This window comes from Strix uralensis, chromosome 8 (genome assembly GCF_047716275.1).
Source record: "Strix uralensis isolate ZFMK-TIS-50842 chromosome 8, bStrUra1, whole genome shotgun sequence".
Lineage (NCBI taxonomy): Eukaryota > Metazoa > Chordata > Aves > Strigiformes > Strigidae > Strix > Strix uralensis.
In genome coordinates, this window is record NC_133979.1 from 35617467 (window position 1) to 35643584 (window position 26118).

The window sequence follows — 26118 nt, forward strand, 5'->3', positions numbered from 1 at the left end:
TTTGATTTGTTTCCATGTGGACTACCATGTAAGTTAGAAAATTTCTAGAGATATCTAAGTATCCAGCTCCTTTCATGATATAGTAGGTGAAAAACCCTTTGACACGAGTTGCCTTTTGAATTACAGGTCTTACACATGTAAATGCCTGGATTAATTTCATATGTCACTGTATATTTTTTTCATGCCTTTTTACTTATTAGAACGTTTAATTAGTATGTAGTGTACAATTCTTTCCAAGCTACTCCACTCTGGTAGTAGTATATAACACTTTATATCATACACTATAGTCTTGCCAGCTTTCTATATTTTCATCAAGAAAGGACAGATCTTGCCCAGTGTAAACCAACACCAAAGTTGTTGATAAATTCAGTTTAATTATCTTAAGTAACTCTCTTTATTGTCTTTTTAGCATTGTAATCTCCTGATGCTGTGACGTTTAATAGGTGAAATGCCTTGTCTTTTACCTCGAGAAAAAGCAGTGTGATAGTTTACACTTCTGTATGTGCAATATGCCCACTCCTTTCTACAGGATTATTTTTAATAGATGGGTCTTTATCATCAAATGAAAATTTTCAAGCATAGAATAAAATCATAATGCTTCAATCCTCTTGCATATCTTAAAAAAAAAAAAAAGAAAAAAAGAAAAGCAAACCCACGGATTTTGTCATTATACTTTAACCAAGTATATAAATTGCTATACTGGAAGGAACATAGGGTATGTATTTCTTACAATGATACGTATGGCTCAGTGTTGCTGTGAATGTCGTATTTCAAACAGAACCAGAACTACTTAAATAGAGTACAATATAACAGAAAAAATATTGTAATGGTCCTCTTCAAACCATTTTCTCTATTATCTGCAATACTTTATCATCACTTATTTTTACACATCAGGGATTTGATGAAAAGCTGTAGGAAAAACATGGAATGGTTTTTCATTTTCAAGGCTCTAGGTACTCCTGGAGAAGATACAATTATATTTCCTTATAAATCTACATACCAGGTAGGAGACTGTATACTGATATACTCTATTTAGTGGAATTATTATAAATATTGGAACATTATGAACTAGTATAACTGTGACGCTATAGTGTGGTTTGTTTTTTTTTTTACTTTTTCTTTGTTTTTAATTTTTATATTACTTTTAACAAAAATCAAAGGAAGACTATCCGAAGACCATGAAATATATTAACTATTCCCTGGGAATGAGGGGGTTAATTTGGGCAATCTAGAAAGAGATACTGAATAACAGTTTGATAAATTAGGAAGATGGTTGAGGTGGAATGGAAAAAACCCGTATCTTAATGATATCAATATGCATGTGAAGAAACTTCTTTGACTTCAGTGGACTTTATTCATTGAATAAGGTTAGGATCTCACCATGCAAAATTAGAAAGTCTTTTTATTTTGCATACTTGATTCATCAATAATTTCTGTAGAGCAGTGATGAGACTACCAACCTTTCAGACATTAGAAATCTGAAAACACTGTAGTAATCATTCAGTACTATAGAAAGTCTCCTGGATGAATAATGAAACTTTTCTTAAACCCAGCTTCTGCCACATCATATATAGTCATTATAAGCATTATCTTCGTAGAGATTACATTATAGTTTTACTGTCAGAAATGTAAATCCTGCTGAAGTACTGAAGCCCTACAAGTAGTAAAAATTGTAAGTTGCAGAGGACAGCAATGACGTAACTCTCAGAATCAGTTACCTATAAAGGATTCTCACATGAAGGATAATTTCAGTAGTGTTTTTTACCATTAAATTAATAGATTGAAGAGGATGATTGCAGTTTTAATCACAATCTATAACAGCAAAACAAGTGAAAATGTATTATGGGTATAAATCCTATAGGAAAAATAATATGAACACTGAAACCTTTCAACAGTCTTTTATTATCCCCTAAGCTTATTTCTTCTGACTGAGTCTCTACTGCCCTGAGATATTCTCCCAGTCTGACCTTCCATGTTCATAGATGTTGATACATGCTATCTCATATTTCTTAGGGTTCAGAGGTAGGGAAATGTTCTCTGAATTTTATAGTCCTTGCTGTCAATTAGAGAGTGGAGGACATGAAGAGTGACGAAGGAAGTTTCTCAATCCATACACAAACCACTGCACGGCCAGAATAAAGACAAAATTAAAATCCATACAAGCCTGAGTGCCTCCAAATTAATGCTGGAATGCTCTGCTCTAACTGCATTGTTCAATATGTTCACTGTGGATCTCTCAGTATTAAAACCCTCCTCCATTTTCTGGGTTTATTTAATTCAGCTTCAGTTTTTAAGGAAAAAAAAAAAAAAAAAAAGAATAGGAAACATTTAGGGACTGTAGCATGAATTGCTTATAGGTTTTTGACAACTGTGATGGCAAGTGTTGTGTGAGTGCTGTTAAGGTCTCTTGTTTGCATATGTGTATTTATAACCTGCTTAGGGTTTGGCAGTTTTTATTTTCTTAGGGTTTTTTTTTTACCCTTCTCTCTTGACTAAACTACATAACTGATAAAACAAAGCCCTACAATTTGTTATGGTCTATCATGTCATATGGTCTATCCTTTTTTGTTGTTGTTTTGTGGTTTGTTTTTTTTTAAAGTGAAGAATAGTCATCTAAAGTCTTTCCAAAATGCATACCCTAGCATCTCTATTATACGCTATTTTGTTGCTTTGAAAGCATTTCATGCTGTGTTACCAACTAGCTGGCGATGTTATAACTTCTTGCACTCATTACTCCTCTATGCACATTGCTGAAAATATAATGAGACAGTGTAGGTTGTATTAGAGGCTGCTAAAACACATCTTTTTACGAGTGTCATGCTGCAGCTGCTGTGATGTATCGTGTCAATTATGTTGCTGAGTATGCATTCTAAGAGTGTTTAGTAAAACATGTTATTGCATTAACTTGCTGCTCCTTTTTGCCCCCTTTTCCTCTCACTCTCTGAAATAGTGAGGGCCAGATTCTCAAAGAAATTGTGCTGTTTTACACCAGCCGGAGAGCTGACCTCTACATTACCTTTTAGAGAAAGCAGCCATGAAGTTTCAATTTAATTAAAATTCAACTGTCCAAATGGATTAAAGTTGTTTTTAATATCATCACCTTAAATTCTTGAATAAGATATGGAAATAAATCCCTAACCTTTACACTTGGTGTATTCTTAGAATTAGCTAATGGTCCACATGTAGCAATCACAAGATTTCCTTATACCTATAGCAAATTTGATCCAAAGATCTCCAACAGCTCCCAGACATAAGTGTGTAAAAGCTCATGGATTTCAATTTTATAATGAGATAAACACAAATCCTGTGCTCTGCAGTAGGACATGGTACAGAGACATCTTAGCTACCTGAAATTGGTCTAGTTTCAGAAAAAGAAGGGATATAACTGTGGAAGTCCAGGACTGCTCCTGAGCAAATAAACTCTGTTGAGAAACAGCGTATGTGTCTGGGCACAGCATCGTGGTACAGCTTTCATGTCACGTCCTGTGTTTCACATTTCATTGATGTTAACACCGTTTACTAGCACACAGCTTCTGTGATGTGCTTTGTGTCAGGGTTTAGCCAAGCTCAAAGACCAGAACATCAGCATTTTGATCCCAGCTGTCTAAACTTGCCTGTCCAAATCCACAGTAAAATTCAGATTAATGAAAGACCCTGAGGAGCCAGGTGATGCCCAAAACATGACGGAAGATAGATGCCTAACTGCAGGACCCAGTTCCTCTGGTAAGATTAGATAATAACCCAAATTTGAATTTAAAAATCAATACTTAGCCATAAAAATTACAAGCTGATTTTGCGAAGCTTTTAATAATGAATGAGATTTTCAAAGTAACCTGCAAAAGGATTCAACTCTCACTAAAGTGTCATGGGAGTTTACCACACCAAGACAAAGATTTGGGAGCACAATTTCTATGTATTTCCTGAAAATCTTAATTTTTAACTCCCCCTTTGAAAAATTTCAAGCTTTGGTCTTGTATGAAGGCAGTCTGACCTCTGAAGGTAGTAGAGAACTTGGAATTTCATAATGGTCATGAACACTTGTCCTTGCAAATCTGTACTGTGGCTTTTCCTTGACATACTTAAGTAATGTCACTATACCTACACAGTGGGGAAGCCACAAGTTTTTGAAAAGGGATGATCATTTCTGGCCTTTACTTCCCTAGGCTTGTTTAATTAAACCTACATTTTTAATTAAACTTACATATTTAATTTCTTCAATGGAGTCAAATAAGGAAAGACCTTATGTTACAGGTCTTTCCAGCTCAATGTTTCTAACTGATTTTCAACCTAAAGCTCTTGATGGGCACAGTTTCTTGAGTTTCCCAAGTTTTGGTCATTGACAATGTTTCTCAGCTATACAGTCTTAAATCCTGTCCATAAACTGAATGGGGAAAGTGAGGGAAAGAAGGGTTCAGGATCTGAATTTCAAAAGCTTCGAAAGTTTAGCTGTTTGTACAAAACTGTGAAAACTATCTACGTTTAGAATTTGCCAGAAATCTGACAAAAGCGCAAGGTTTTATAGTATTTCAGCATTTCTACTTTTGATTACAGCAATTACTTGAATCCACAGAAAAACACATTCAAGTATGAGGTATGAAAGAAAAAAAATGAAGCAAACAAGCTTTTTCAGACAAAACAAATGGTCTGTATTTCAGACTGAGTTTTGAGTGAGAAACTAATTTCATTACACTTAAGTTTCCTCTCTAACAGCCCACCATGAGTCAATTATAGATAATCAGATATAGTTACCATCACAATAGAACCCTGTTCTCATAAACTATTTGTAATCTGAAGTTTTCAGAGACAACAAAAGTGCTTAAATCTTTCATAGCAAAAAAAAAAAAAGTGTTTTGGAGGAAGAAAAAAGCAAATTGCACAATAAAATTTAATTGAAATTAGAGGGCACAATCTCAAAGATGTTTATTCTTTCTCACTCAGAATAAATGGGCTGTAATCTGGCTGTAAATAGCTGGTGGAAAATTCAGTTTATGCATCTGTTCTTCTGTTGCCTCCTCTTCTTTTGTTACACTGTGGTTGTCCCACAGCTGTTTGAACCCTAAGAAAACACCTACACTGTATTCACCTGCCCCAGCTTCCCTGAAAGAAAATGTGTTCTGGAATGGAAGAAGATATCCTCCAAAAGACAACTACTGTTACAGCCTCCCGTTATTAACCCGCAATGTTATACTTGCCTAACATAATTGTGTTTATCTTTTTGCAGAATGCAGTGAGAGTAATTCAATAATATTTAATTTACTGTGTGACCAATGTGTTTCTTATGTGTTCTGCACAATTGTTTGGACTTAGTGCAGAAGTTCATTATTGAAAGTGGTAGAACCGTGGCTTCTAGTGAACAGGAATCAGGGTCATTTGAGCAGGAGTATACTGCTGTCTCCCAACTGCATTAAATCACACAGAATCACAGAATCATCTAGGTTGGAAAGGACCTTGAAGATCATCTAGTCCAACCTTTAACCTAACATTGGCAGTTCCCAACTACACCAGATCCCTCAGCGCTATGTCGACCCTACTCTTAAACACCTCCAGGGATGGGGACTCCACCACCTCCCTGGGCAGCCCATTCCAACGCCTAACAACCCATTCTGGAAAGAAATACTTCCTAATATCCAGTCTAAACCTTCCCTGGTGCAACTTGAGGCCATTACCTCTTGTCTTATCGCTCATTACTTGGTTAAAGAGACTCATCCCCAGCTCTCTGCAACCTCCTTTCAGGTAGTTGTAGAGGGCGATGAGTTCCCCCCTCAGCCTCCTCTTCTCCAGACTAAACCCCCCCAGTTCCCTCAGCCGCTCCCCATCAGACCTGTGCTCCAGACCCTGCACCAGCTCCGTTGCCCTTCTCTGGACACACTCGAGTCATTCAATGTCCTTTTTGTAGTGAGGGGCCCAAAACTGAACACAGTAATCAAGGTGTGGCCTTACCAGTGCCGAGTACAGGGGCAAGATCCCTTCCCTGTCCCTGCTGGCCACGCTAGTGCTGATACAGGCCAGGATGCCATTGGCCTTCTTGGCCACCTGGGCACACTGCTGGCTCCTGTTCAGCCGGCTGTCAATCAACACCCCCAGGTCCCTCTCCCCATTAGACTCAGAAAGAAGAAGGAAATCTAGACGTACTATGTACAGCCATCTCCCATCTACCCACCACTGAAAAGGTGTCGCTATTAGTTGTTAGGAATATGGATGCATGATCTCAGAGTAGTACACCAAGGTCATTCTGCAAGTGGGCAATGACAGGACATGTTGCCAGAACCACAGTAGAGGCTACAGTAACTTGTGACCTTCATGTTTTGTTCACACCATGCATCAAACAACAAAGGAAAGAGGTCAGTCATATGGGTTAGGGTCACTGCATAGTCCTAGGTCTCAGGTCACTTCACCTTCCCCCAGGTCACCAGCTATGGTTAGATCTTCAATAGGTGAAATTAACAGGACTGTACAAAAGTAAGAACAACATGGAGTTGGAAGGGCCGAGAATATTGCTCATTAAAGATACCACACAGGGAAAGAAAAACATTTGCTGACTTTATTTGTATTCTGCTTTCATGACTGTACATGATTTTATTAAAGAAGAGGAGAACACACCCCATCATCCTAATAGGGATGTTAATAGGGAGAGTTAACAGCCATCAGTGCATCTGAAGAGAAATTTTCATAGGAAAAAGCTTCTGAAATGAGCATGCAAAGGAAGTAATGTTGGATCTGTAATATTTCAAACACAACAGGATGTACATTCATGTAAATGTATATGCAAATTAGATGCAGCCCTCAGGCACTTGGTGAGTTTCCAATGAGGCCCTTGAGGCTGCAAACTGTTGATTTAGCATATGAGCCTAACCACTTACACTAAAATGCATGCATTAAAATAATATTGAAAGAATGTATGTATCAGAGACTTTTAAATAAGTTAAATATTGATATAGACTCTGGGTAGCTCCCATGGACATTTAATTTCCACTTGGAAAATATTATAACATGGTAATTTTACCTTTCTTAATGTGGAATAAACAATGTATTGTCTATGTGACAATACATTAACGTAAAGCCTTGATCAGTTGCACTCGGGTTTTTTTAAGTATAATTATGTCACATCTAACAAACTCGATTACAAACAAATTTGATTAACAAACTTGATTCGTCAAATACATCTCTCCCAGTCCATTCCTCATGCTGCACATTAACAGATTTTGCTCTGAATAGTATTGTTTTTCACTAGATAAATAAGAATTAAACATGAAGACTTTAATGTTAATTCTCACTTCTCGCTTCTTAATGTTTTCCTTTCTTTGTGACATAACTTAGATTTTTGATAAAAAAGCTTGATTATGAAACTTATCAAAATACTATATTCCTGCATTAGTCCCAGAAAATAATGCATCAAGACCTGTAAGGAAAAAAGTCAGCTATCACATATCCCAATGAATTTGAATGAAGAATATAAGAATTGCTCAAGTATTCATTGTTTTGTTTACATAAGGGAGAAAAATCTTTCATTATGTGTTACTTTCCAAAGAGAAATTATTTGAATTTGGGAAACCACATATATGTTGCTGGTGACTTTTTTTTTTTTTTCCCCAGAAGACTAATTGAGCTTGATCATTCTCACCTAATATTTGATCTATTGATGATTTGGCTCTGTAACTCAAGATACTTAATGGATCCTTCTCCACGTCCCAGCAGAAAAGACCTCAGACCTTAATCTATTAAGGAAGTGCTAGATGGAGAAGCTGGAAACGTTAGAAACTGAATGGCCAAACCTAGCTGCAGCCCTAGATTGAGTGGGTGAGTTCCTCATTGCTATGTTAGCATATGACTGACCACTGCTATAGCTCTGATAAATGCTCGTCCTCCTTCCTGTCCTAGATAAATCAGTGATGCTTTCAAGGTAGCTTCAACACCCCCTCTACTACTGCAGGCTTAGGTTTTTTTCTTACTATTTCATGCTCCTGTAGACAAGGTAATATTTCTTCCCATAATGTTATTATTACATTTTTTTTGCTAAATGATCATTAAGTCTTATTAATGTGTTACCGACTTACAATGTCCAAACCAAATAGCCTAAAACACAAATAAGTCAGGAGAAAAGAAAAATCACAAGAAAGGGCACAAAATTAATATAGTGACTTTTTTAGGAGGTCCATCATGGTGCTTATAAATATTATCTGTTTATGTTTTAAGAGGAAACATGGGGTTTTTTAATAGAAATAGCAAAAAAGTGGTGTGAGGAGTGGTCTAGTCTAACCTGAAAAGGAGGCTTGTACTGATTTTGGAAAAAAAAATGAATAAAAAATGTTTACTTTCTTTGGTTTTTTGTGGTTTTGAAAGAAAAAAATATATTTTTAATCTCTCTTCTCAAATAATGTTTTTATGGATGTCATAGCCATCAAGATCGCCATCTCAGAACACTACAAACAGAAAATACATGGTTACACAGTTGTGCAAAGTTGTTTCTAACTACTGCTGCCGTTTCAGAGTGCCCATAGTCACAGGGAATGTGAAAAACAAACAAGCCAATACACAAACATTATCAAATGATTCCTATTCTTTTCGAAGTCCAAAACTCCACTAACCCTTTGTGGCAGAGCTCATTTGTGCACCGAAGTGTTCTGATTTAACCACAAATTTTGTGTTTTGATTTGTGTTTGAAGTCTTGTCTGTTCCAAATAGTGTATTTTTTTGTTTCATTCAGATACACATTCCCAAAAGGTTAGTTAAGTTCTTCCTAGTAAGAGTATGAGCTTTATGAAACATTATTAATACTCTCAGTTCTCTCTTCCTAAAATATAAGCAACTCTGATAGTGTGGTAGAGTCAAGTATACTGCATATTAAAAAGCCATCCAAAAATGAAAAATGATAGTATCAAGTACTAAATAGATTCTAAACATATTTTTTTTTGTTGTTAACTGGTCAGCAATCAAAAAATGATTGTGTATCACTTGGAAAACTTCTAACATAAATTCAGAATTTTGGGGACTTCTAAACCTGTTCAAATACTTTTATACTGGATTTCTTTGATGCTGGTCAGAAAGGTGTTATGGCAAACTAAGGGAGCTTTTCTTGGACTCCCTTTGTAAATCCCCAGTTTGGCCTCTTGTGCAGAGGAAGTCTGAGCAGAGCTCTGGTGAGCAAGCCAGACACAGAAGATGCTGTGACTTAAAAAGCTGGCCAGTAGTTTAAGGTGTAAAAAGCACTGGGTTCACTCTCCTCCTTGGAGCAGGCCAGGAGGGGAAGGCACAGAGCTGGCTGATGGCCACCCTGGTCCTCAGGTCCCCCAGCGTGTAACTTCTCTCGAATTAGCCCTCAAGTTGCTCTGCTGAATCAGAGAGATCTGGCTCTGCAGCCCCACAGAAAGCCTGTCGTCTAACTCAGATGGCAGTTTTAATACATGTTTTAATAAATATCTTGAAATACGCTATTTACACCATGGATCTAGAACTTTGTTTGATGGTTTTCCAATTTAAAACCAGCAGTGTTTCTAAAATCCGTGCGAGGAGAGAACAAAAAAATGCCTCCCCTGCCTGCTTTTGTGTTCCTAGTTTTCAACAGGAACAGGGTTTTTTGTTCAGGTAAGTGTTCTGATAATAGAAATTTGTAATGCAAATGCTCCCAGTCTCTCAATGAAAGCAAGCTAAAAAGCGAGGGTTTCATGCGTCAACACTGTTGTATATGATGTCCATTTTCTAGAGACTATTGCAGTCAATTAACCAAATCAGATTTGCTGATGGACTACAGCTTGCATTTGTATCTCAATGAGGGGCGTGGAGAGAAAACAGTCATTTCGTAGTGTTTGTTAAAAAACTTTGGGCATGCAGAAGGTTCATTACATAAATTGTTAACAAACAGGGTTGAGTTTTGCATTATGATACAAATTTGCTTTAAAAAATTTTCAGTGAATAGAAAGAGGAAATTTCTTTTAGACAGTGTTTTGTCTCTACATTGCTATGTTCTGCCACTTCAGTTACCACTGGTTTCAGCCATAAATTAGCATAAAAGGAAAGTTCTGCATGTGTTTGGATGGAAGGAGCTTAGTTTAAAAGGTTGCTGTACATCTACGTAATAAACAATGAGATTATGAAGATAAATCACATCAGAGGGATGGGTAGTATCATGGTCTGCAGCAAGACTGTGTGATCTGATGGGCAGCCCTCAGCCGAGATCGGGTGCTGTGTTGGTTCTGCTGCCTCTCCAGCTGTGCTCCCTGAACACACCACCCTGCACCTGCGGGTGACCAGCTCTGGGCTGGGCTTAGCTGCTGTGCTGCTGGCCCACAAAGGGTGGGACAGGAGGGATATCCTCCAGGCACCAACAGCCAAAGTGAGCCAGTGTTGCCAAGCCACACATTCTGATTGTATCCTTCTCACTGTAAAGGCCCTGGCTCTCCCAAGGAGGTAAATTTATATTTACTTGAGTAACAGCTGAGGTAGTTGGAAACTGCAGTTGGCTTCAGATGGTCTTTAATGAAGACCTTAGTTACCAGTGGAAAGATCCAGTGAGCAGAAAGGATTGTAAATCACATCTTACATTAAAAGCTTCATAATTAATGCATATTCAACTGCAAGTTAGAATTTTATTTGCTCTTCAATGGTGGAAATGAAGAGAATGGAAGAGAGGTTATTTCAAATAAGAAACATTAGGCTACCGAGCTGCTGAATGAACAGTTGTTGCTGTATATAAAACCTGCCGGGGCACTGATCTTAGCCAAGCATCCTCCAGTGCTATGAGTGACCTACAGCATCAGTAGGCAGGATGCTTTGACTGACAAACTGTACTGAAAGAAGTTCCTAACAGAAAATAAGTTGTGCCTCCACAAAACTGCAGAACCAAGAGCTCCAAATTGTTCCAATTGTCAAACTAAAAATAAAAAAATAAAAAATTAATGTTTCGGTCATAGTAGTGCAATAATTATGTCTGAAAAAAAAAAAAAAGAAGAAAAAAAAGAAGTATGAGGGAATTGTAAACTGTATGTGTCTGTACATAAATATAGATGTCTATAAATGCAGTTGTTGATCACACATGTAAAGGAGATTGTCTCAATGACCAAATACTTCCATAAAGGCCATCTGTATCATTCAAATTGTGTATCACTCATCAAGAGTAATATCTTCAGTGTATTAGACCCTCTTCTAAACTAGAATCTTCATTATCAATTGAATGCTTTGATTCAAATAAAAAAATTTAAACAAAGATTATTGTTTTGCTAACAAATCTTCTTTTATTAATCAAAACACATTTCTCCTGAGGAGCAGCTAGTGAATCTGGAAAGACATCTGCAGATTGGTCCTAGAGGACTTCCCCTACCTTTATGGCAGTGGAGGCAATCTGGATGTGGTGGAGCCTGCGCAGGGTGCTGTCCCTGTCAATGAAGTAGGAGGCTGCGAGCTGGTGTAGGGTCTCCAGAGTCACCGCAGAGCTGTTCGTGCTGGGATCGCTTCCTTCTGACTTCTTGCTCAGCTTCCGTTTGTCCACAAAAATTGTGAGTGACTCCTCTCCTGAGCAGGGAAACAGAAACCACGGCATTCATCACTGACATCTTCTGCAAGTCTTGTTTTGCTAGAAATAAGGTGGCAAGCTGAAGTTTTCCCTAGCTGTTATCTAATGTTTAGATATCCCTCCCTGGTGGCAGATGCAGATACGTCAGTGCCCAAGCATATGGACAACAGATACCATTCTGGGTATTTATTCTCTTTTTTTTTGGTGCCCCATATAAATAACAACTATACAATACAACACATGTACGCTAAAATGCAATGACACTGGGGATAAATCTGCTATACTAAGTCCTATTTACCAACAAAATGGAGATATTCTTTAGACATTCAATTTAAATCATGTATAAAATGTGTTTATTTCCAAGGCTGCTTAATACTTTATTTTTTTAGTATTTAATGTTAGCCTAAAAGAAAATGAAATTAGTATAATACCTGAGACTTTTTTTTGTTTCCTTCTTTTAAAACGTGTATCATATCTAATTTCAGAAGACACCTTGTTACAACTTGTTATAAGAAATCCTGTGCTTTCTAATCAATTCAGCAATGCTAAGATGTCTGAAACCTGTTGTAACAGTTGTCTTAAGCCCAATTTATATAACTGAAAAGTATAAAAATACATAGTAAGAATGTTAATAAGTTTCTCTGAAGAAAAGGAAACATTAATAACCCTTTCCTAACCTACAATGCAGAGGTGCTTTTCCAAAAGCAAAGAGAAGTTCCAGAATCTTAACTTGTGGATTTCTTACTTCCTTTTTCTTTAAAGACACAAGGAGAAATACCATTGAATTTAGAAATTGTAATTCCTGTAGGATTATTGAAAACAAAACCAAAGCAAAATCTCACTTTTTTACCTGAGCAAGTTCTTAAGAACCATTCCATATCAGACCTATTGATACTGTTAAATTTGTAAGGAGTTTTCTATGTTTATTGTTTATTTCATGGATATTTTTTCTCTTGTTTCAGGCTAAGCAAGAATTCATTCATTTAGTAATGTGTTTAGGCAAAACTCTTTACTTCAGAAAATGAATTACAGAAGTAATTTATTGACTCATTATTTTCTTCTGTGCAACCTATATCCAAAGTAACTACAAAACCACTTTTTTCACTCTCTGAGCCTGTGTTTGGTAATTTGCACTCTTCAACATTAATCTCAAGAATCAATTAATAATATCATTATGCCTGTATTTTAGGTGCTGCACACCTCCACTGAATGCCATTTCCTTGTTCCTGGAAAGGAAGCTACCCTGGTAGGGTCTGACTTGCCACTTGTGCTAGTTTCATTGCTCACCCATCTGCTGCAGTGGCATTTTGCCCATTCAGAGGATAGGATGCCAGCTTTGGATGGGTTTACATGCCAAAAAGTAATAGCTGTAGAGGGATAATATATAGGATGAAAACATGACATCATCTTTAAAGGGAGAAAACCTTGGTGGTGAGCAATGCTAACTGAAGAGTGCGTGCCTCCATGCAGGAGACCACATCTGTTGACAAATGTGACCCGCAGCTACCTCAGCTTGCAAAATTCATTTGTGTTTGGAGAAAGAGGAGTGTGTGTTCATGTTAATCAATGTATCTTACAGTGTTTCCCAATCTCCCACAAATTCAGAGGACAGTCAGGCCCTTCAGACCTTACGTAGGCAGAACTGCCATTATCCAGGAGCCTCTTATCTAATTAGACCTGCCAGGCTTGTCCAGTATGTTCATTTTGTCCTGGAAGGGACAGCTCCTGCCCAGGACAGCTGGGTATTCCAGCTGGAGCCTATCTCAGTTTTCACCACCACATTTATACTTCTCCTCCTACAGTTTCATAACGGGTCGTTTTTTCTGTTCATGCAGTCATCAAAGCAGGGATTAATTGCCCAAACTCCAAAGAACCAGGAATTAAAGCAGCCTCCCCATGTAACAGGATTTCCCCATCCAGCACCTAATCTTTCCGCTGTAACAAGTAAACATAGGTTCACATTTTATTTAACTACTGTCAGAACTTCCTGCAAAGCAGACGAAGGTTGCTTGGCAGGGCAGGCGTTAGCACGTTGTATTAGCACAGACTTGTGCACCACACTTTGCTATGCAATGCCAATGTGAGGTGGTGCTGGTCCTGTGGCCAGGTGGGCCATTATTCACACCATGATACAGCCATGCCAACTGCTGTGAGAAGAGAACTGGAAAAGCAAGCGAAGTCTAATGACTTGTACTTTGAGAGAAATTTGCCATCAAAACCTGGTCTAGGTTCCAGCATTGTTGGCGTTCTATGCAATAAAACCTGCCTTTTCAAAACGTGTCTTGTGACTCTAGCCAGTATGAAAGATGTTTCTGAAATGAAAAGCAGTGGAGTGGGCTGAGATTTGAGCCAGGGGGCATGGGTTTTGTGCAGCTGTTTGTGGAGCTACAAAGACACAGTTGTATCAGAGCACACAACATCACAACTCACCGGGTAAATACTGTATCAGTGACCGGTTCAGGCTGTGCAAATAAGGTGCAAAATTTCACTAGGAGATTTTTTTCCCTTTTTCCAGAGGTCTTAGTGCATTTAGATTAAAGTGACTTTTGCAAGCTCAACCAGCTTTCCACTAAAAATATAACAAATTGTAAGGTAAAAAAACCTAAGACCTTAATGTTGCAGAAAGTCTCTGGAAAGTAGAGAAGAAAATTTTTTGAGGTTCTTTGTGTTTCATTAGCTGTATTGCACCCCATCTTGCTCTAGTGTAAACTCTTTTGATTGATCTGTATTAGCATTAGTAAAGATAGTGGGACTGCTTCTATTTCAACAGAATTCTGGTGAGTTTTATTATTAAAACAGAGTTTGTTTATTTTTCTCCCGTCAAAAACATTTGTTCTTCAGGGGGTGGAGAGCAGAACTGCAATGAAAAGCCCCATCTCAAAAAAATAACTTGAAAAAGGACAGTGTTGTGTGTTGCATTATTTTGTTTTGATTAGAAAATGTCAGGAAAATAACCTTTGAACCCCCTCACAGTTATCATATCATCCTATTGTCCTAGTTCTGCTTGCTCCAGTGTTTGCCATGGAAGTTGCTTGTGGGTACATTTTGGCAGGCAGGATCCTGTAGCAACCCCAGCCCTGCAGTCTCCATCCCTGCTCCGTGACAGATACATCTTGCTTTTCATGCTCTGTAACCGGGTTGAAATGATTTTGAATGTTTACTTTGAGTCAGATCACATCAAATTACATCTCTCAGTGTTGAGCAATGGAGTGATGGGGCCCTCGGTGTAAACGTGAAGGAAGGTCTTTCTCCTCAAAAACCTCTGCATTGCATTTGTATGGCATCTCAGACAAGCAGGTCCTACTTCATCACTGGTATTCTCAGGCACTATGCTAATACAGGTGCAATTACGTACATTTCGAAAATATTTGCTGTTCAAAAGACATCTTACAGATTCTGAAAGATCTTCATCTGTCAGAGCTGATTTAGCACTTGCTAGAAAAAGTGGGTTAAAAACCAGAGAACTTCCCCATACGTTGGTGCTCAGGCATCCATGTCACTGCAAAATTGTAACAGGGCTCCTGTTCGCACCCAGAACTCGGGGGTTTGTAAAGTAACATCACTGACTCATTTAATTTGTGGAAGACAATTTGAGTTTTAAGCTAATTTAGAGAAAATTAAACCCATGCCAAAAGAGACTCTTCTGTCACATTTGAAACATGGATGAATCTTGCTTTTTACTGGTTACAGTCTGCCACCATGAAATAGGCTAAGAAGACATACAAGCATTAGCTAAAAAACAAGTGTGATTTAGAAAACTATTCAAGGTTATGAATTTTAAGAACTGAAAAGGATTAATGACAGTGAATACTAAGAAAACATGATTATTCAGCAGCGGATCCGCACAGCTGTGCTTTCCACAGCTGAAGGCAGTATTCTCCCTGCTTCACAAAATTCAAGTCAGTTAACTTCACTTTCTCAGGTTTAAAAGAAATAGCATAAAAAATTTTGGTCATGTTCACAAAGCAACACCACATAATCCAATGACTGGTTCAGGAAATTTGCAGGGTCACTATGTTGATGCTTTATTACCACGTAGCTGCTGTCACTGACAGATATTCACTGGGGGGGCAGGACACTGACCTTCCCAATACAGACTGACCTTAGCACAGTATGTACTAATGTCCCTGCATGCCCTGGGATTTGCAAGTTTATAACTTAGTCTACATATTTAATTCTTTCCAGGTCTATATGAACAGATTTTCCATTATTTGTATTTATGAGTTAAACTAACCCCTGAGTCGAGAAAAATAGCCTACATGTTGTTTTTCAAAAAATAAAGCATGAAATAAAATAGGTATATAGAAATTTACCTCGACACATAACCCATCCGTAGCCATTTAGATATAAGACTCCTAAACAATAGTTTATAAATGGCACTTAGAAATTAGAAACCAGTTTTGTGTGCATCTTAATATCTTCAGGAATCATTTAAATAAAAATTGTAAATCACCATCTTTGACATGGTAGAATTGGAATAACGTTGCAACAACTGTAACTAAATATAAACGTCTATTGAAGGAGTAAATATATTTTGTTATACATAATAATAGATATTCATATGATTTAAATACTTAGTACTATTATCTGCCTCAATTACCCTGTGTAGACTGAGTAGTAGTGGGAAAAGTCAGTGATCCAAGCAGTTCCCATCCCTTCATGACAGAAAATGAGGAAACTAATAACAGGCTAACCCTCAAAGGCAGATATATCTGAGCATCATCCACAGTTACTTACTTAGAGCTCTGCCTCCTTACACATATATGTATCTTACAAAGGCATAAAAGTCTTTGTACTATGAACTCCTCAAAAGTTTCTGATTAAATAGAATAGCTCAGCTACATTAGCTGTAACACATTATAGTAAAAAAAAAAAAAAAAAAAAATTGTTATGCCTTTGTTATAAAAAATAGCTTAGCCCGAGTGGAAAATCTATTCATGTATGGATCACAGAATGTACCATTAGGGTTTTATCAGGTCATTTTCTCAAACTTAAGCAGATGCTGATGGAAGTGCACAGGTTCAAAAAGTCTATAAATTAATGCTAGGCCAGATGTGGTATCATTTCTGAGGTTCAAGTGAATAACGGTGCACGTTAATTCCATACATACCATCTGGTTTAGGATTTCAAATTTTTCTTCATTGAGTAGACAGGGAGAGAAAAGAAAAAGAATATATTTTTGCATTTTTTTCCTTCCTTTTAACATCCATAGTCTTAAATGCTGGAAAATTTACATGCTGGGGTGTGTGTGTTTCCGAGTCTGATGCTAGATTTTCAAGTTTCTTTCTCACATCAGCCATTTGAGACTGGACTCTCCCTCCCTTGTTTGCCAATAGTTTGTATCTTACCTTGAAAGAAATGTTGTAGAAAACAAAAGTCATATGAGCAGTTAGTGTAAGTGATCATAAATCTTTCAGAATTCATTGACATTCCCTGTTTTACACCACCTGACAATTTCTCCCATCTCTGTACACAGAGTAATATACTGCTCAAGAGGAATATTAATCAGGGGCAGAAAATCTGACCCTCTTTATTCAGTGCATAGATTAGTAAAGGTGTAACTATCAAACTCACTTGCGGGACTATAATCAGCGGAGAAGGGAATGACAAGAGGTTGGGGTTAAACTGATTTGCTGACACCTGTTAAGATTGTCTGTTGTAAAGACAAAACTACCTTTTTTCTTTTGATTCTCAAAGCCTTCAACATTATCAAGGGATATTTCCTGACTCAGAGAGGTGAATGTATTGGTCTGGTAGCGAACACTTTGAGCAATTACGACTGACAATAACAGCAAAAATAAATCAATCATCTCCAACATTTAAGACTACCATTTAGCCAATTGCCTAAAAAGGTTCTAGTTTCATAAGAAGCCTTGGCAACCTCCTGCAAATTTGTTTATTCAGAACAGTTATCATGTTTCCGGATGCAAGGAAGACTCATTTGCAAAGTCCATGATCTTCATCCTGCAAAGCACACAAATCAGACTCACATAACCCAAATGCCTGGAACAAGGGCCTATCATTTCATCATAGGATGTTGTTATCTGTAATTTCCTCATCACCACATCTATTCGTTTGCTGAGTAGCCTTTACACCTGTATGTAGGAAGAACATCAAAGTGAATGCCTTTAAAGTGGGATCCACTGATATTTTCATCCTCTTACACTTATTCCACAGTGGTGCCCTAGGCTTCACAATAACTTCCAGTTCTGAAGCTCACTGCTGCTCATTATTTTTTGTAAACCATCAGAGTGTAGAGCAGCTAATGCTCTTGTATATTATTCAGCAAGCTGGACCTTCACTGAATCATGCTGCAAGCAAGCAAAAGAGAAAAGTATAAATGCAGAACAAAAGGAAAAAAAGTAATACTGTGTGTTGTCTCTCATTCAAAGGAGAATCTTTGCTTTTTGGAACTGCTAGTTAAAAGCTGATAAAGAATTTAGAAATATATTTCGTAGAGTCGGAACATAATTTAAGATGGAAGTGACTTCTGGCAGTCATCCAGTCCAATTCCCTGCTCAGAGCAAGTCTAATTAAATTAGATGCTCAGGGACTTCTCCAGCAGAGCCTTCTCTCACCTTCAAGGATGGAGTTCCCTTGTATGTGTCCTCTCTTGCCTTTCCCCTAAAGCTGTTCTGGTCAGTATTGGCTGGGCTGTGTAAATTTGCAGTTTTGCTAACACAAACAAGGTATGCGTTGTCCTAAAGGAGTGGAGGAAACTTCCTCACCTCCTAGTGATGGCCCAGCATCCCCATTTTTGCAGGAAATTTAATAAAAATGAGCAGCCACAGCTGTCTTCTCTGCAGATTTGACTCTTCAGACAGTCAGTGCAGAAGCAGAAGTTACTTCTGTGCACAAGCACGTGAGCTTGCTCGTGAACCCACTGCTCAATCCAGTGTTTGCACAGCAAACCCTGCATTACATAGGGTCCTTCTATCATGCAGCTTGAAGTTGCTCATTATGGATATTTGGCTTATGTCACAAGAAGATAAAATTTCCATAACAAATAGAAACAGTGAAAAATGTCATTTTTTCACATTATCTTGCGGCAGCAAGAAAAATGGAACTTCCCTAAGTTCTCATTTCAGAATGCCCTTGAGGAGTATATTTCTGTGTTTGTGAATAAAGACTTGGGAACGTATCACAAACAACCATGTGCAAGAGTTCCCTTTATGGTCAAAAAGGGATATTCATGACAGCCAAATGGTCACAGAGGCACACAAATCTTAGCACAGGACCATTTATTTGCCAAGCTTTCCTTTATGTCCATGAATACAGACGACTGGGGATTCATTAAGTAAAACAGTATGCACACTCAGTTTGGTCTTCTGCTTTTAAGGAGCTATAAGTGACAAAGCTTTCAGACTAAGACAACTTGTAATTAAAGGGAAAGTATGAATACATTATTGAAAGGAAAAAATGTAATTACATGTTAATAAAGTGTGGACAAATATCTCTGGGAATCCCCATTCAATCTAGCCCCAAAATGAGAACTAACACATACAGGAAAGTATGGGGTTATTAGTTATCTCATGAAAGCATTCTTGGAAATTACTAATTCCCTGTAATTATTTGAATTGAACGAATTTTTCAAAGTATTCAACACCCATCCAATGATAATGGAAGGCAAGAGGTGTGCCTGAAATCATGTCTAAAAATTGAGGCTAGGGACCTAAATAAAAACCCATCAACATTAATACAAAAACTCCAGTTGACTTCATTCAGCACTGACAGAGCCCAGAAGTTAACAGTCTCCCTGTGAGTGGAAAATTCTTGCAAGCATGTGGCAGCTACTGCATTTGAGGGCCTTTGTGACGTGGTCTGAAGAGGGATGACCAAAGGGTACCTTACCCAGTTTCCCTGCAGCAAACCCTGAGGTTTTGGGAAGAATATTGAATGTTTAAACTACGATTTTCAAACATCTTCAAAAGAACTACCCTTAGGTTTTAGCTTTTACTTAGGGCCATGCTTCCTAAAAGGTGTCAGGTCTGTAGCTCTTTTGTGATCAGTGTGATACTGGTGCTTTGTACTTTTAACGAGCAGCTATTCTTGTGTTAGACTGTTTTCCTCTGAGCTGTAGGTCCAATTTCAACTTGAAAATGTATTTCATCATATGGCTGTTAGTACTGAAAGTTTTGTTAGTTAATAATTGGCAAATAGCTAATGATACTAGAAAGTAATTTTACCACCCTTGCATTAGGATACATGCTGCAGCCAAATATTTGATTATTATGCTTTATATTTTAAGAAATAGTTTATTTGGCAGTTAGTTTTTCTGTTGAGATGTGTTATGTGCTGTATACACAAGAAAATATATGATGATGTATAAAAAAGTGTACTTTTGGCATGGAAGAACTATACTGAGTAGTTAAAAGAAATTATGAGAATTTTATTCCAAATTGCTGGTCAACACATGTAATTTGTTCTTAAAATTCTAATGTTGATGGATTTGCTGTGCAAGAACAAGTTCCCAAAATAATGATAGGAATTAGTTCTTTATTATTTTAAATAAGTACAGCAAGACAGAAATTCACCTTGTTTCTAGAATGGTCTTTTCCAAAACGGAGCTACTGTGAGTCATTTCAGTTGTTATAGATCTCAGATATCAGCCAAAAGAGAATAGGAAGGCTGTCATTTCCTTAATATATGGTTAGAATTCAGTTATGAAATGTATTAAAGAGAACCATTCCTCAGGTGAATAAAGGATTTTGACAAGACTGTCCTGCTGGAAGGATACTCAATCACCAGAATTATCTTTAATATAATCACCCACCAAGGGATAAAACTGCATTTCTAAAATGTCAGTTCATTTTGTAATGCCTAGATGGGTAATCATAGGTACTAATTATCTTTCATTCAGAACAATTTAAGCTTTCTCTTGAACATCAGGCCTCTTCACTGGATTTCTTCAATCCATTTGGTGACTGGATCCCAATTATACATCAGGCTACCCTTTCCAAATTAGTCTATGGGGATTTGGAGATGCAGATTCCATTAAGTTAATAGGAATCACATGGCTAAACCTCATTGTCCCATTTTTGAAAATTTAGTCCCACTGTTTAAGTGGAGTCTAGTTCTAAAAAGGGTAGAGTGACAATATAGGGACTTCCCAGCAGCCAAAGTAGTTTAAAAATCTCCTAGCTGAAAAGATTTGTTGGAAATAATCGATACTGTTTTTCTTGTTTCATCTCTGCAGTACTATAATGTACCCAGATACGGGTGTAATCTGTTATTATGTATATTGTTATAAGGGCCTTTTACAGGAAAAAATGTCACTCTCCTTAATGACCTTTTAGTGCAGAGAAACATCCCCAAAAACCAGGAGCATGCACACCAGGAACTCGGGTAAAATCTTAGCAACAGGATTTCTTATCTTTTTGTCAGTAAAATTGTTTACACAGCATCAATGAAGCAAAGTTTAACATCAGCAGAAGGAGCCATGAGGCTTGTAGACGAAACCTGCTCCCATGTTTTAAAGTCCAGCTCAGGGAGAGTTGCTCAGCCCAGCTGCTCTAAGAAGGAGCACCAGAGTTTTACAGAGAAATCGGTTGTGACCAACACTGTCAGTTCAGTCACACCAAACTCATGCACAATATTTCCAAGCGTTAACCCTACCTCCCAAGGTAGCTGATAGTAGGAAATGTGTCCCATATTTCTTGATAAGGTTTTCTGTGATCTGTTGAAGGGTCGGGCGGCGTCCGAGTAACCTTATGTTACGGAAGAATTCAGGGGCAAGTGGCAGTGGGGAGCCAAGGAAATTTCTTCTTTCAACAGCAAGATTGTTTACTTTCCAGCGGCCAAACTCTCTGCAAAACAAAGCAATTCTCATTCAGAAATATGTCATTCAGACAAATGTTCTTCATTTGCAAACTACTCTGCTCTGTTGACTAGCTGGGGGCGACTAGCTGGGTATTACAACAGGCCTTGACAGTGATACTCTGTCATGTGTTATAGGCATAGGACAAGCAATGAGGGTTATTTATTAGAAGTGGAGGCAGTACTCCATAACAAAATCATTGTTTGGAAAAAAAAAATAATAAAACACTTAGAATGTTGCTGTTCCTATTGTTTTTGTTTAGCCTCTGATGTGAATACAGCCCTAGAACAACCAGATTTGCTAGAAACTGAAACTAAATTAATAATTTCCCCAAATTTGGACCGAATGCAACAAGTGTTTTCATTAGCACAAGGCAGATTATAAAAACATTTCAAGAAATAGGCTTTTGTTATTTGCTGCTTGTTAAATCACTTCAGTATGTAGCTGGCTGATTTGAACAATTTAGAGAAACACTATCACACCACATTTGACCTTACTATGACATTTCTAGTCCTCTTTACTTTTGGCCTCCATTTTGAGGAAATGTGCAGACAGCAGATTCCTAAAAACAGATGACTTTTCAGTTGTAGGAGGTATATAAATGAATTCAAAGACTTGTCCCCTTCCCCTCTCCAAAATAAATCAATGATAGATGGGAAAACAAACAAGTCAATTACACAGCAATAAACACATCTTTTATTCATTTACTTCTCAGTTAAGATACCAGATAGAATTGTTAGTGAAAGGACACAATGTCCTCAAAATCTGGCCAAGATACACCTCATCTGCAGTAACTTTGCTTTTGCAAGGCACACCAACAGCTGTTTTGGTTACAGACTCGAGTACTGTGAGAATTAAGTCCAAGGCAACCTGTGGACTGTGGTTTAGCTACCCTTTTTGTTGAGTCATTCATATAACTATGTCAGTTAAGATTTCCCTTACATAAGACTGTAGAAAAGCAAAAAGATTGGAGAGCTTGAAAGATCCTACTGAAGGTCCCAGCTAATATAGTACAACATTCATTTACAAAATTAACACAGAAAGCAAAAATCAAGGATGCAGTAAGCAAATAACATTTGAGGGATATCTGAAACAAATCACTTGCCTGCAGCTGAATGACTAGGATGAGCTAGGTAATACATCATCAACACTAATCTTTTTTATTACTTTTAAGTCCACAACTATTAGCAGAACCCAGATAAATACATTCTTGTATAGTTTTTCTATTTTCCAGCATCCTGTTTCTCTTGCAGATCCAAACTGTCTTATTCCCAATCCAGCCTAAATTTATACATGTAATAGGTGACAATTTGGTGCAGCTCCTATGAACTGCCTTTCCTCAGACACATTCTTGCAGATGTCACTTTTTATCAAAAGCAAATCGGAAGAATTGTAGTAGAAAGAGCTTTATGTAACTTACCTGAAATTTGATGCAATTTACCAGTCAAGAGCATGAGACTAGACAGACCCTCCCAGTTTCTTAAAGACTCTGCCCATCACCAGTGTGCCTAAATTAGTATTTGGAAATCACTATTTGATAGATGTGGGTTTTTTTAACTTAGATGTAAGGTTTTACAGTTTTCTCTCACAAAGTTATTTTCCTTTTAAGAAGCTATAAAACCAATCACCTATTTTTTGAGCTTTTATGGAACTACTGCATATTAGGAAAAAAAAAAAAAAAAAGATGAGAAAAATTACACACAAACATTTTTTTGTCTCTAAAATAAAAAATATTCATTGGGCATATTGACCACATTAATGCAGGCACTAAAACCAGTGAATTATCCTGCACTGTAAATGTACTTTTCAAGTGATAGAAAAAAAGAAATAAGAAAAACAGGGGGTTTTATTTAAATTCTGTGCTTTCTGGGCATATCTGAGTGGGTTTTTTCATTTGAATACATCAGAAAATATAGGTCAATTGTAGTTACTGAACAGACCATCAAGACAGAATTGCTTTGACAGCAAGAAAAGAATACAAGCTTTATAATGTAAAATATTAATTTCATACCTTGATGAAACCTTTTCTTCTAAACTTGCTATCTGACTAACTGTCCGTATCAAAGCTGAGGTTCAAACACAAGAATAACAGAAAAATTGCAGTTCTTATAAAAGCTAGTTTGCTGCTACCCTTCATTCAATTTTCATGGTCAGTTTTTAAGGATGGAGAAGACCACCATAACCCCCTGCTCATTTTTTAACACAGTTAAAGGAATATCACCAAATCACTCTTGTTGCCTATGTCAGCAAGTTTGTGACTGAAGAAGAAACCATCTCCCAGAAAAACATCTCATCCTGACTTAAAAGCTGATGCTGAAGATTTCTCAGAATTTCTCAACAATCTGTTGTAGTATTAAATACAGAGAGTACATTTTATTTTCAGTTTGAGCATTGTCAATTTCAGTTTCCAATTTTTGGAGCTTTTAATGCACATCAGGCAGATTAAATATTTTTTCTGTGTAACTGATTACAGCTCTTGTCTGAATCTTACTGCTCTTCTCCAAAAGTGGCAAATGATTTCTTGGAAGAATAAAACTCTAAATGATGGCCTCATCCATACCAAATTCAGAAGTATTTTCAAGCTGATGTCCTCCTGTTCTACTACAAGTCCTTTATTTACTGAACCCAGGGACTGAGTTATTCTAGCACTAGGAGAAATTTGTTTAGCTTAGTTAAGCAAACTGGAGTTCCTTCCACAGTTTTTGCTATGAAAAGATTGTTTTGCTGTATCTTATGCTCGTTCAGAGACAGGAAGTAGGCTAATGCTTTTGTAAAAGTTTTGGCATTTTTTTGATTCAGAGCATGACAATGGAAACAATTATTAGTGCAGCAAGTAGTCATCATTTGAAATTCACTGCTGAGGAAACTGAAGGAGTACAATATGGGAGCTGGATTTTTTTTAAAAAAGATGACAGTTTTATAACTCTGCCACAGACTGAGCTGAAGCTTTTAGAGAACTTAAAAAACAACTTTCATATTTTCTTAAAGTCTTTCTTAAGTTTTGGAACATGGAGAGGAATATGAAGACCTAAATCCTCTGGGAGAGACAAGAAGAAACTTCATCTCTGAAGATACAAGAGAGACATGGGACACCAAGAGTGAACTGCCTGACTGCAGAAGCAGTAATACCTAGATGTGGACAATCAAGAAGTGACTAGCAGCTTCACCAACAGGAAATCTGAGGAAAGATTTCAAATTTCAGAGTAACTGGGTTTATGAGGCCAAAGTGTAAAAGCAGGGAAACTTGGCCTGGAGTTCAGGATGGGGGGTTCACGCTCATAGTTTCTAGCACACAGAGTGAGGAGGCTTTCACAAATACTTTCTGAGTATGTGGAAATCACTAGTAACTGCTATCCTAAAATTACAGCTAATTTCTCTTTCCAGAAATTTCACTATAAGTAAAATCATATCCTTACCTTCCTTTTATGTGACTTACTTATTTATGTATTTACATACCTATACATATAATTTCCCTTTCTTCTCTGGACTTCACCTTGCAAGCAGGGATATATTCTCTCCTATTTCCTTCTCCCCTCTCTTACCACACAGTAAAGCTCAACCCTTATTTACCTGTTTGTATTGCAGTCATTCTCTCTAACACAAATTCTCCAGCCCTCAAACGATTTTTCTACCAAAAGTGCATTATTCTCCTTTGGAAATCGTGTTCCTGTCCACTGCCAAAGGTAGACTAGCAGGCCTGACAGAGTTAATGATCTTCTTATTAGAGAAAATACTCCCCTCCAAAGTCTCTGGAGTACCATTCATCAGAAGAGCACCTCCCACAGAATATCGTAGCATCAGTGCTGGCCACTAGTCAAGAAAACCAATTATGTACTGAATGCAAACACTAGAGGTATTAGCAGCTTATTCTTTCCTCCTCTTCCTCTTCTTCTGCTGTGTAAGAGCCAAGACTAGCAGCTGTCATGGTGCTATCAAGAACCTAAGATTTAATAGCAGGTGGCACTCCCTGTGCTGCCCATCTACTTCCAGCCCGAACAATATGTTAACCGTTGGATAGAGTTCTTTAATGCTCAGGGCAAAGCCTGTTGTTGAGAAGGATGATGGCGTTGTGTTCCTGGGCTTGTACAAGAGAGAAGAAATAAGTCAGTCTGGCTCCTAGGATGAAGCCTATAATGGAACTGCGTTATTATCATAAGTAGTGCCAGAGGCCATGGGCAGCATTCTCTCTATCTTCCTACATACAAGAACTGTGGATTTGTACGTCCTACCAAAAATCTGTTTCCTGGCTGGTTGGCTAACACATACGCAAGAGCCCTCAAGCACAGTAGTGCCAATTCTGACCAGCTGTACTGCATGCATGCCACAGCCTCTGTCTGCTGAATGGGGTGTCCTGCCATTTGTTCTACTTAGAGAAAGTTAGACTGAAGAATGATCAGTCAGGGAGTCAGTGTGGGGTAAAAACAAGCACAGTTCAAAATACAGTTTTTATTTCAACACCATTTCTTTTATTTTGTAATATTTTTTATTTGTGTCACTATACTATGATGTTCAGAGTGATGTTTAATCAAACAGTAATGTTCTGACATGAAACACCCCTTAGTAGTGTACCGTACAAGTTGTGGACAAATTTTCATCTTGAAAGAAGCTCAAATTGCAAATGAATCTGAAAATAATTCTAGGGCAGCAGGCCAACAAGGGCTGTCAGTGTCTCTTTTGAATTTCAAGCCATAGCTTTTTTCCAAATGCGTATATAAATTATACATTTTCCTCTACCACTGCATTCATTTCAATACATTTTAAATCGCATGGTGTGGGGAGATATAGGGAAAGCTCT

General features: G+C 37.5%; 1 protein-coding gene across 2 annotated transcripts in view; it reads right to left on the reverse strand.

Annotated features, from left to right (window-relative positions):
* The window catches only part of BRINP3 (BMP/retinoic acid inducible neural specific 3), a 225150-nt gene that overhangs the window by 79760 nt on the left and 119272 nt on the right, over positions 1 to 26118 (reverse strand). For both annotated transcript variants that reach the window (XM_074877282.1, XM_074877281.1), the window contains 2 exons: positions 21122 to 21312; positions 11315 to 11505 (listed from right to left, as the gene is read on the reverse strand). In XM_074877282.1, coding sequence (XP_074733383.1) covers positions 11315 to 11505; positions 21122 to 21312 — 382 coding nt within the window. The remainder of the gene's footprint in view (positions 1 to 11314; positions 11506 to 21121; positions 21313 to 26118) is intronic.